The following is a 12233-nucleotide window of genomic DNA, read 5'->3' as shown; positions in this document are numbered from 1 at the left end:
ATTTGGTCTTTTTTGAGACAGGGTCTCCCTGTAGCCCCAGCTGTCCTGGAACTTGCTATGTAGACCAGGCTGGCCTTGAACTCACAAAGATCTGCCTGCCTCTCTCTCTTGAGTGCTGGGACTAAAGATGTGTGCCCCCGTGCTCAGCTCAAGACTGTGGTTCTTAAAAGGTTGGCAATAGTACTTTTTTTCCCCAGTGCTGGCGATTAAGCCCAGAGCCTAGTACTAGGCAAGCACTCTATAATGAACTATATCCATCACCCATCTATGCTGTTATTAACAATAAATACATATGAACCCTCAGTATGTGCTATGCTAGGCAGTGAGTTTTTACTGTATTAATTTATGATCATCTAGTCTAATCCATATAATTACTTTATGGTTTTTCTTTCTTTCCTTTTTGCTATGTAGCCTTAGCTAGCCTGGCACTCCCCTATGTAGACCAGGTCGGACCATAACTTACAGCAATCTTCCTGCCTCTGTCTCCTGAGTACTGAGATTACAGGTGGATCATCACGTTCAGTTTGTACAGTTCTTTTTATTTGCCTCAAACTTACAAACTCTGTAATTCCCATAGTTTATTTCTCACAGGAAATTCTTTTTTTAGTATGTGCACATGTGTATTATGTGTGCACGTGTGTAAGATGTGTGTGACAGCATGCATGTGGTATGGTACTAGTGTGAGGATCTGAGGACAACTTTGTGGAGCTGATTCTCTCCTACTTTCACATGGCTCTCAGGGATCAGACTCAGGTCATCAGGCTTGTGCAGCAAGTACCTCTATCTGCTGAGCTATCTTGCTGGTCCTATTATTTATTTATTCTTTTTTTTTTTGTCTTTTTTGAGACAGGGTCTCCCGTAGCCTCAGCTCCATTGGCCTGGAATTCACTACATAGACAAGGCTGGCCTTGAACTCACAAAGATCCACCTGACTCTGCTTCCCCAGTGCTGGGATTAAAGGCATTCGCCACCATGCCTGGCTCTTATTTTTGTTGTTGTTGTTCAGTACTGCATATTAAACTCAGAGCCTCATAACACATGCTAGGCAGGCACTCTACAACTGAATAATATCCCCAGCCCATATTTCCCCCAGACAGGCATTCTTTGTGTGTGTGTGTGTGTGTGTGTGTGTGTGTACGTACATAATACGGAAACCACACACATTACTAGGGATCAAACACAAGGTGGTATGCATGCTAGGCGTGCACTGAGCTAAATTCAGTCTTTATTACTCTTTTTTGAAAGGTACTAGGTACTTAGGAAAATCAAGTAAGCTTTTTCCATTCCTCTAATTATTGGCTTATGTGATTTACCCTCTCCTTCCAGAGCATTTGGACCTTCTTCATTGAGAATAATATTTCCCATAGTACACTAGTGGCTTTATTCTATCACTTTGTCCAATTAGTCCATAAGAAAAATGCCAGTGTACAGTATCGAGAATACGGCCTACGTGCTGCTGGGCTTTATTTTTTGCTACTAGAAATACCAGGTATGTATACATTTGGCCCTCTGTATTCACAAGTTCTACATCTGTGTATTCAACCAGCTGGGTGGAAAAATATTGGAAAAGTGTTGCATTGTTGCTAATGTGTGTTATATACTCAGGCCTACGAGCCGGGTGTGGTGATGCATGCTTTTAATCCCAGCACTTGGGAGGCAGAGGCAGGCGGATCTCTGTGAGTTCAAGGCCAGCCTGGGTCTGCATAATAAGTTACAAGGAAACCCTGTCTCAAAAAGACCAAAAAAAGAAAACTCACTATTTCATGTGTATTTGTGTACTGCCTGCATGTGTGTAAGAGCGCCTGTGTTGTGCAATGCCCACAGAAGTCAAAAGAGGGCATCAGATCCTCTGGAACTGGAGTTATGGATAGTTGTGAGCCACCATGTGGGTACTGGAAACCAAACCTGGGTCCCCTGGAAGAACAGCCAGTGCTCTAAACCACTGACCTATCTCTCCAGCTCCGAATCTTCTTATATATATTTTGCGTGTGTGTGTGCGTGTGTCTGTGTGGACACCTGTGGTGCCACTGGAGTCTTCCTTGATAGCTCTCCACCTTACCCTCTGAGACAGTCTCATTAGAACCCAGCACTTGCTGATATAGCTAGTCTGCCTAGCCCCCACACCTACCTCTGCTCCTGAAAGCTGTTAGTACAGCTTGCTCTCAGGTTCACCCAGCACTGATATGGGTTCTGGGGACCTAAATCCAGCTTCCCAGGGCCAGGCAGTGGATTTCAGAGAGCACACGATGACAGCTACTATGTAAAAAAATCTTGTGGGGCTGGAGAGATGGCTCAGTGGTTAGAGCACTGGCTGCCCTCACAGAGGACCCAGGTTTGGTTTGTAGCATCCACATGCCCAGCACCCACATGGCAGCTAACTGTCCATAACTCCAGTTCCAGGGTATTTGACCACCTCTTCAGACCTCTGTGGGCATTGCACGACATGGGTGCACTCACATATATGCAGGCAATACACGCATACACATAAAATAAAAATAATATTTTTAAAAAAAGAAAAAAAAAGGCTGGGCCTTTAGTCTCAGCACTCAGAGGCAGAGGCAGGCAGATCTCTGTAAGACTGAAGCCAGTCTGGTCTACACAGCAAGCTTCAGGCCAGCTGTGGCTACAGGGAGACTCATAAAAACAGTAACAACAACAAAACTCCGCACAGTCACACAAAAAATTATCAGGCTCCTGCCAGGCAGATTGTGAGAAAATGCTTGTCTTTGAGGCAGTAGGTAAAGGAGCAGCCACAGGGGGAGGGCAACCCCAGTTCTCAGCGTCTCTCCAGCCCTTCAGCAGATCTGAGCTGAGCAGACTCCCAGCCCACAGCAGGCCTCAATCAAGACCATCACCATCAGTGACACACACCCACCCTTCGACACATCTTCCCCTGCTCCCTTACTTACAGCATCCAGGGACTCGGACATGGCTCTCAGGCCTGGCTGGCAAAAGCTGAGGCTTCAAGTACGGCACAAAGTGTCAGAATCCACCAGGACTAAACTCCTATGAGGGGCTTTGGTCTCCTTAAACTCCAACAGAGTCAGAAACAAACTTTTGAACACTGCATGAAGGCTCTCTGCTTCCACTTTCATTTCTGTGAAATCCCGCCTCTGGAGTTCACATGCTCACAGCCCCACCCCTGGGCTGAGCCTTCCAAAGTCTTCAAAGTAATAAGGCCTGAGGTTAGCCACCTCACAAGCAATCGAGGGAATGGTGGCCCCAACCAACTTTCCAACCTTCCCCAGTAGTCAACTTCAGCATGAACCAACCGGTAGGAGTCTTTTCCTTTTCTCTCTTTTCTTTCTTCCTTCATTTTTATTTGATTTGAGACAGGGTCCTATTTTGTAGCACTGGCTGTGGCCTGGAACTCTCTCTGTAGACAAAGCAGGCCTCAAATTTAAAGAGATCTGCCTGGGCTGGGCATGGTGGCGCACACCTTTAATCCTAGCACTGAGGAGGCAGAGGCAGGTGGATCCCAATGAGTTCCCAGACAGTTGGGGCTACATGGCTCTGCTCCTAAATGCCAGGATCAAAGATGTGTGTCACCACACCCAGTTCATTCCTTTGCTCTTCCTTCCTTTTATTTTTTTTTTTTGTATTGCCATACCCAATTATTTCTTTCTTCCAAGATTTTATTTCATAAACTACATTTCAAAAATTTTTTTAATTTTATTTTTTAAATATTTTATTTTTATTGTATGAGTGTATCACCTGCATGTATGTGAGCGCACCCGTCGTGTGTTCAGAGGTCAGAAGAGGGCTTTGGATTCTCCTGGAACTAGAGTTAAGGATGGTTGGTAGCTGCTATGTGGGTGCTGGGAATCGAACCTGGGTTCTCTGCAAGAGCAATGCTCTTAACCACTGAGCCATCTCTCCAGCTCCTATTTAATGTGTATGCGTGTATTGCCTGCATGTAGGTAAGTGTACCAGTGTAATACAATGCCCTCAGAGGACAGAAGAGGCCATCAGATCCCCTGGAACTGGAGTTACAGTTGTTAGGTGCCATATGGATGCTGGGATTCGAACCTGGGTCTTTTGCAAGAACAGCCAGTGTTCTTAACTGCTGAGCCATTTTAATTTTTGTCTTTTTGAGACAGGGACTCCCTATAGCCCCAAGCTGGCCTGGTACTGGCTTTGTAGACCAGACTGGCCTTGAACTCAGAGATCTGTCTGCCTGCCTCTGCCTTCCAAATGCTGGGGTTAAAGGCCTGTGTCACCATGCCCGGTTTACATTTTTATTTATTTATTGTCTTTTTGAAGCAGGGTCTGCCTGTAGCCCCAGCTGTCCTGGAACTCACTACGTAGACCAGGCTGGCCTTGAATGCAGAGATCCGCCTGCCTCTGCCTCCCAAGTACTGGGACTACAGGTGTACCCCACCATGCCCAGCCTATTTTTTATTTTTTAACCATACAAGAAGCTGTGGTTTTTATTACTTAGAAAAGCCTCATGGTTGTTTCCCTTTATGACTCTGTTGTTTGTGCCTTCAACACTTTCACCATTTTCTGCTCAATAAGGAAAGCACGCTTGATCCTGTCATGAACACATTTACACATAGAACCACCATAGGCCCTGCTGACATGTTTGTTTTGGACAATCTCATGAGGACTTTAGGCCTCATAGCATGAACCCCTTTAAAGTCTGCCAGGGCACATGCAGATTTTGGTGGCTTCCCAACCTTCTTGGTATAAAGGTAAACAATCCTGTTACCAGGGGTTCAAGACAGCCTAGTTTTGTTAGAGGCTGTGTTGTAGGAACACCTACGGCAGTATGTCAAACGCTGGACCATTCTGAGTGCCTGCAAACACCATGCCCGGAAGAGCTAAATTTTTATCTTATGAGTGTATTGCCTGCAGGTATGCCAGTGCACCATGTGCATGCAATGCCTGTAGAGACCTGAAGAGGATGTTAGATCCCCTGGAACTGAAATTATGGTTGAACAGTTGTTTGCAGCGATATGGGTGCTGGGAACAAAACCTGGGTCCTCTGCAGAGTGGCCAGTCATCTCTCTTGCCCCTAAATTACATTTTATTTTTGAGACAGGGTCTCACTGTGTAGCTGTGACTAGCCTAGGACTCTGTTATGTCCTTTTGAGACAGGCTCACCCTATAGCCCCAGCTGTCCTGAACACACTACGTAGACCAGGTTGGCCCCGAACTCAAGAGATCCACCTACCTCCTGCCTCCCAAATGCTAGGATCAAAGGCATGCACCACCATTCCTGGCTTTTGTTCCATGTGTGGAAGTCAGGGGACATCATGTGGGTCCCCAGGACTGAACTCGGGTGGTTAGGGTTGGCAGTAAGAACCTTTTACCCACTGAGCTCTTATTTTTTAATTATGTGTTTATGTACCTGAGTGCAGTGCCAGTGATGGATCTCTTGGAGCCACACCAAACTAGTAAACTGTGGTCCTCTGCTAGAGTGTAATTTTTTTTTTCTTTGAGACAAAAGGCAAGTATTCTACTATGTATTGCAACTTTTTAATATGTGTATGTATTGCCTGCACCCGTGTTGTATAATGCCCGAGGCCAGAAGAGGGATGAGGGTGTCGGATCCCCTGGAACTGGAATCATGGACAGTTGTTAGCTGCCATGTGGGTGCTGGGGTCCAAACCCAAGTCTTCTGAAAGAACATTCACTGTTCTTAACCACTGAGCCATCTCCCAGCCCGAGAAACTCTTCAAGTTACACAAGATGGACTAGTCTAACACAGGTAGAACTGAAACCCTCCCAAGTAGCTGAGATTACAGTTTGTACCACTAGGTACAACTTGTTATTTCCTATTTCACACTTGAAAAATTGAGGCATGGATTTAGAAACTTCTTAAGTACACAAAAATCCAGTTGAAATGTTCTTGAACTTGGACATCAAGGTAGAGTAGAAAGAACTTGCTACAAGCTACCCAACAGAAGCCTAATAACCTACCAATAACATTCAATCCAAAGTATGTATAACAGAGAAAACCAACAGTTAAGTAACCAGTAGAGTAAAAAGGTCGACTGTAGGGCCAATTTTTTCCTGCACAACAATCTAGTGCCCAAGCCCTTTGAATTCCACTTCACAGCTGCTTTAGGCTCAAGTATGCTTGGCCTCTAATTTCATCAGTTCTCAGTGGGGGGTCTCCAGATTAAATAACAGCACTCAAGTTTCAAAACTTGCTAGAATGCAAACTCTGACTTACTAAGTCATTTTGGGAGCTGGGTTCTGTAGAAGTGTGATTTAACAAGTTATCCAGGCTACCTTCTAGTTGCAGCCTTCAATGGATAAAGCCCCAACTGTTTATAGAGACAATATTCCCCCCCCTTCAGGAGATGAGAATTTTTTCCCGGAATTTTCTTTGTATTAACTGTGTATTCATCCACCTTGTTAAATTCATTTACAACCTCACAGGATGCTTATTCTTTTGGGATTTCTACAAACATTATTTGTAACAGTGTCAACCTTATTTCTTCCTTTTCAGCCCCACCTCACACATTAGCTTTGACCGGCAGAGGACTGTGCTGTGGGACTGGTACTGTCTGGGCACCTTGTTTCTCATTTCAGAAACACTCCCTACTCTTGACATTTTTCTTCAATCAGTATATCAATTACACATTAGCTTATTTATTTTCTTGGGGGGGGTGTCTTTTTGAGACAGGGTCTCCTTGTAGCCCCAGCTGGCCTGCAATTCACTATGTAGACCAGGCTGTCCTTGAACTCAGAGATCCACCTGCCTCTACCTCCTGAGTGCTGGAGGTGCGCTCCTGGGTGCGCCACCAAGCCAGGCAATTTCTTCCCCCATGTTTCTTTTTACTGAATTGACCATTACATTTCCAAATTTCTGAAATGGCCAACAGACCATAGAAAGACATTTCTTTAGGCACCTGCTTGAAACCAACAGCTTCAACAAACTGTTGGCCTTGATTAAGGGCCAATTTTGGTTTGGTTTTTGAGACAGGGTCTCACTGTGTAGCCTCTGACTCAGAGCTCAGCCTGCCTCTGCCACAGTGCTGGGATTAAAAGTGTGTGTTACCCATTAAGTGTGCGCTTACTTTCTCTTTAATTTTTAAAAAGACTTTTAGGACTAGGCAGGTGGTAAACACCTTTACCCTTAGCACTCGGGCAGAACTCTACATAGTGAGTTCCCGCTGGGGTAGAGGAAGAGCCTGTCTCGAAAAAATTAAGTACTTTTAAGCCAGACCTGGTGAATACCTTTAAATCACACAGGAGGCAGAGACAGGCATGAATCTCTTTGAGTTTGAGGCCAGTCAGGGCTACAATGTGACCTGTCTCAAAATAAAGACTTTGGGGCTGGAGAGATGGCTCAGCACTGGCTGCTCTTGCAGAAGACCCAGGTTCGAATCCCAGGAGCCACATGACGACTAACAACCATCTGTAACTCCTGGGGATCCGAGGCCCTCTTCTGACCTCCGAGAGCATTACATGATATGGTACACTTACATGCAGCATAACACTCATACACATAAAAGAGGATGGGAATCTGATGCCCTCTCTGACCTCCGTGCCAGGCATGGTGGTTCACGCCTTTAATCCCACTTGGGAGACAAGAGGCAGGTGGATCTCTGAGTTCCAGGCCAGCTGGGGCTACAGGAAGACCCTGCCTCAAAAAGACCAAAACAAACAAACAAACAAAACATAAGATTAAGAGGACCTGAGTTAAATTCCTAGCAACCATGTCTGGTCGCTCACAAAGGTGTGCACCTCCAAGTCTGGTTGAACTTCCTTAATTGCTTTGTCTCCTTCAGTCTAGTATATCAGGCCTTCCTGGAAAGTACCAGTCAGAAGTCAGTTCTGCACCTTACTGAAAATGTCAGGGGCAGCTCTTTTATGTAGAAGTTCAGTAGATCAACCAGGTGTGGTAGTACACACCCTTAATCCCAGTGCTCTGGAGGCAGAATAGCCTACATAGTGAATTCTAGGCCAGTCAGGGCTAGGGCTACATAGTGAGACCCTGTCTCAAATAACAGAAGAAAACCCTACTTTTTCCATGGAGGGCAGCCCAACTAGGAGATGAGAAGTTTCACAAAAGCACACTTGTGTTCTACTTCCCGACAAGCCCTCTCCTACCACCTATCATACTTTATCCTATGGTCTTCTGTTTTGACATACATGCAGCAGACAGACAAGCTTTCTGTTCTTATTTTTAATGATGGAAACAAAATTAAACTAAAATCGAAGCTTCTGGAAGAACCACTTGTTCTTGCCCGTCTTGTATCTAGAAAGGAAAAAAGAACAAACATACCTATGAAAAAAAGGAACAGGAAAACAAAATTCTTTCCTGAGAACAGTACAACTACAATCCACACACAAAACCTACTTACCTCTCCTCAAACTTGACCTTGGCCTCACGTCTAGCCTTGCGTTTCAGAGCTGGGTCTCTAAAGACATCCTTGTTGACCACAGTTTTGTCCAAGGGGATGTCCACAGAATACCTGGGGCAACGATGGAGACTAGGATTAGCTAGGGACAACACTCAGCCAATCCTCTGGGACACTGGGGGGTGGTCAGGATCTGACCACTGGACCACTCAGGCTATACACTTCAGTCATCCTGCTGTTCCTTGGATACCTCCATTCAAATTCATTTACATGGTCTCAAACACTGGGAAATTTCACATTTTGTTCTGTTTATCACAAGTCCCATTTTGTGGGCTAAAATTCACCACACTACACTACTTTCAATACAACAGCCAGCTACCTTTACATTTGGGCTTTATTAAGCTCTCAATTTCTGCCAATGAGGTCTCTTTATGATAGGACAGAAGAAAGGCAGTTAGCACCCTCAATCACACTGCCAACTTTTAGTTTTGTGCTGCTGAGGCTTGAACCAGGCTCTGGATTTCAGGCTAACAAATCATGAGTAAATGTTCAGCCTGGGGGTTTATACCTGTAACTTCGGCACTCCCGATCTTTCACTACTAGCCTGAGCTCAACTACCTAGAAAGAACCTATCTGGAACTGGCGTTAAGATGGTTATTAGATGCCATGTGAGTGCTGGGAATCAAATCTGGGTCCTCTGCAAGAACAGCAAGTGATTTGAACCATTGAGCCATCTTTCCAGTCCCCTCCCTCAATTCTTGTACTTCCTTTATAACCCTTGTACCAGACAGTAGGTGTGAAGACTGTGAAAAGACCATGCCCTAAGAAGCCTAGCAGCTCAATGAAAGCAATGGGAAGAAAACTTACCTCTCATTCAACATTTTTAGAAACCTAAAGGGCCAGTGAGATGTCTCAGTGGTAAAAGTAGTTGCTGTGCAAACTTGGCAACCCAAGCCTAATCTCTATACAGGGTGAGACCTGACACCTGAAATCTACTTACAGATCACACAATAATAAACAAAAACTGTGGGGGCTGGAGAGATGGCTCAACAGTTAAGAGCACTGGCTGTTCTTGCAGTGGACCTAGGTTTGATTTCCAGCACCCACATGGTGGCTAACAACTATCTTTAACTCTTAGTTCCAGGGGAATCCGATGCCCTCTTCTGACCCTGCAGGACACAAAAATACGTGTGTATAACTTGTGCTTGAGGACATACCACAGCACAGCACACTTGTGGAAGTCAGAGGACAACTTTGTGGAACTGGTTCTCTCCTTCCACCTTTACCTGGGTTCTGGGAATCAAACTCAGGTTACAGGGCTTGGGTGGCAACTGTCTTTATCCACTGAGCTATCTTAATGGCTCCCATCTTTTTTTTAGAGACAGGTTCTCACTATGTATCCCTGATGGGTCCTACCTAACTCATAGACACACCTGCCTCTGCCTCCCAAATGCTGAGATTTAAGGCAGCATTTTGCTGAAAAATAAAACCACAAACAAGGCTTAAGAGCACTGTTAAGAGCACTGGCTATTCCTGCAGAGGACTGGGGTTCAGTTGCCAGCACCCACATGGCAGCTAATAACCATTTCTAACTCCAGGGGATTTGATGTCCTCTTCTGACCTCCATGGGCAGTGCATGAATGGGTGCACTTACATACATGCAGGCAAAGCAGTCATAAATTAAACAAAACAAGCAAGCAAACAAGAAAACCCAAAACACAGATAGGAGAGGGCTGAGGCTTTAGTTTAGTGGACATAAGGACAGGACCCAAACTCCAAAAAGAGGGAAAAACACGCCTAAACCCCCTATTACCCCCAGTACCGAGAGGGAAGACAGTACATAGCTGTACATGCTGTGATCCCAGCATTCAACAGAGGTAAGTCACCAGGAGCCACAGTGAGAGAGAAGGGGGGAAGGGGAAGAGAATGGTCTCCTTCTGATACTGCAATGGTTATAAGGTTGTTTTTATGTCCAGGAGAGGACATAAAAATTCATACTTTTCATTCTACAAAGGCTCACCTGGTGGGCATGAGGTGATTGTAGTTATAAACTTTAACAAAAGACTTGATCTTTGACCTCTTGGCGATCTTCTTCTTGCCCATGGCAGCTGTCACTTTCCGGGGATAGCGGTCAATTCCAGCCACCAGAGCATGGCTATAAGGGCGGTCTGAGGTGCCATCATCAATGTTCTAAATGAGCAAAAATAATGCGAGTATTAGGCCCTATACTAGACATAGGGCAATCAATCAATCAAACAACCTGCTAGACTGATTACTGTAAAGTGAGTTATATTCAATTGCTTAATGCTAAGCTAAAGAGTTAATACGACAGTGTTTAGTCTCAACCAGAAGCCTATCTGCAAAGGCTTTCGAGCAGCAAGAGATTTAAGCATTTAGAATGATGCTATGTGCCAAGCACTGGTTCTTAAAACATCAATTTATTAACTTCTTCCATAACATGGATAACAAAGATTACAGGCAAAGCTGGGCATGATGATACAGCCTTTAATCCCAGCACTAGGGAGGCAGAGGCAGATCAAGGCCAGCCTAGTCTACAGGCTAAGTTTCAGGCTACAGGGGGAATCCTGTTGTAAGAACCAGAAGATTATAGAGACAAGACTGCCAAGGTGGCAGCCTAGTTCTCCAGACCAACCTCAGGTAAGGGAGAAGGGGAAACAGAAGCCCGCCAGTGGGGAACCGGTCCAGAGGCACAGAGGCTACAAAACCTGGGAAAGCAGCAAAGGGCTAAAACATGCCTCAAGAGAAAGCATTTTCGTTCCTACAGAATCCACCTGCAGCACCTACTGCTTTAACCTCAAGCAAATTACTCGACACCTCTTCCAGGTACCCCAAAAATTACGCCGGACACCTGTAAGACGTTCAACGCATGCTAGCTGATAGTCTTAATGTTTAGGCCACTTTGATGGATATCATGTTGTTAGGGTTCCAATTCAACTCACATTTGTTTTTACTTTTTATCTTCCTCTTTCCAGACCCCCATTTGCCACCCCAGGTGGCTACTAGCTAAGAGCCCTGTGCAGCGAGTACCTTCACGATGACGGCTTTGCGTCCGGAGTAGCGTCCAGCTAAGACCAGCACCACCTTCCCGGGTTTCATGAACTTCCCCATTTCTGCAGAAAACAAAGACAGGGGCTGCTCGGAGAGCCATAAAGCGTTAAGTCTCCCGACCCGACTTCTGTGTGCGAGCCCAGAAAGGCCGGAACTTCAGACGGCTCGCGGCATACTAGGCCTCGCTGCCCGTAGAGTCTGCTCGCCGGATACGACCCGCCGCGAAGCCGCCTGAGGCCTCGAGACCGAATGGACCCGGCAACGCGACCCCCACAGCCACGATGGCGGCGGATTACAAGACCCTCCCCAGGCCTCCACTCACCGGCAGCAACCAGCAGGCGCCCAGCAGAAAAGAAGGAAGGGCACTTCCGCTAACCTTTCACCCTGCTGATCAGTGACCTCACTTCCGGTCCTGCCTCCTAGGCCCGCCACGCTGCTCGGGTTGGCGGTCAGTCTGAGTTGCGGGCGGAAGAAGCTCATGCGGTGGGGTCTGGCAGCTCCATAGAATCAAATGTCAGCGAGGCGTGCAGGCTCGGGGCTGGAAGGAGGGCTCCAGAGGGCGTGCGTCCGCCCCTGCCTCCTTTAGTTCCCGCCTCTGCCGCTAGGAGGGAGACAGTCTCAAATTTACTGTTTTGCCTTGGAAGACACGGGGAGCCAGTGATCCGGATTGCGAGTTCCGGGCGGGCCTGGGTTACAGATTAGCGTTGTGTCTAAACAATAACCAAAGGTTGGCCGGGCGTGGGAGACAGAGGCAGGCGGATCTCTGTGAGTTCGAGAGCAGACTGGTCTACATAGTGAGTTCCAGGCTAGCTGGGGCTACAGGGAGACCCTGTCTCAAAAATACCA

At 46.2% G+C, this 12233-nt stretch overlaps 2 protein-coding genes and 1 non-coding gene across 3 annotated transcripts in view; all 3 read right to left on the bottom strand.

Annotated features, from left to right (window-relative positions):
- Ifi35 (interferon induced protein 35) overlaps positions 1-3083 on the bottom strand; it is a 16208-nt gene extending 13125 nt beyond the window's left edge. The window contains exon 1 of the mRNA XM_008835353.3: positions 2910-3083. Within this exon, the coding sequence (XP_008833575.1) occupies positions 2910-2930 (21 nt within the window). The 5' untranslated portion in view covers positions 2931-3083. The remainder of the gene's footprint in view (positions 1-2909) is intronic.
- A 3694-nt stretch (positions 3084-6777) lies between these two features.
- On the bottom strand, positions 6778-6914 carry LOC115070712. The gene has a single exon (XR_003849860.1). It is a non-coding gene; the product is annotated as a small nucleolar RNA SNORA2/SNORA34 family (small nucleolar RNA).
- A 1214-nt stretch (positions 6915-8128) lies between these two features.
- Positions 8129-11839, bottom strand: Rpl27 (ribosomal protein L27). Its single transcript, XM_008835351.3, has 5 exons — positions 11710-11839; positions 11367-11449; positions 10339-10508; positions 8322-8432; positions 8129-8215 (listed from the first exon to the last, which is right to left on the bottom strand). The coding sequence occupies exons 2-5, from the start codon at positions 11445-11447 to the stop codon at positions 8167-8169; spliced, it is 411 nt and encodes a 136-aa protein (XP_008833573.1). The 5' UTR covers positions 11448-11449; positions 11710-11839; the 3' UTR covers positions 8129-8166.
- Between the last annotated feature and the right edge of the window lie 394 nt (positions 11840-12233).

This window comes from Nannospalax galili, unplaced genomic scaffold, assembly GCF_000622305.1.
Source record: "Nannospalax galili isolate Female #2095 unplaced genomic scaffold, S.galili_v1.0 scaffold137, whole genome shotgun sequence".
NCBI lineage: Eukaryota > Metazoa > Chordata > Mammalia > Rodentia > Spalacidae > Nannospalax > Nannospalax galili.
This window is presented reverse-complemented; position numbering and strand designations above follow the sequence as displayed.

Bases quoted from the DNA above. Each gene is read 5' to 3' on its own strand.
- Rpl27 (XM_008835351.3), bottom strand. From the start codon at position 11,447: ATGGGGAAGTTCATGAAACCCGGGAAGGTGGTGCTGGTCTTAGCTGGA. The intron at 8,433-10,338 runs GTGAGCCTTTGT...TCGTTGCCCCAG, and splicing joins AATCACCTCATGCCCACCAG to GTATTCTGTGGACATCCCCT. The intron at 8,216-8,321 runs GTAAGTAGGTTT...TTTCCTTTCTAG, and splicing joins AAGGTCAAGTTTGAGGAGAG to ATACAAGACGGGCAAGAACA.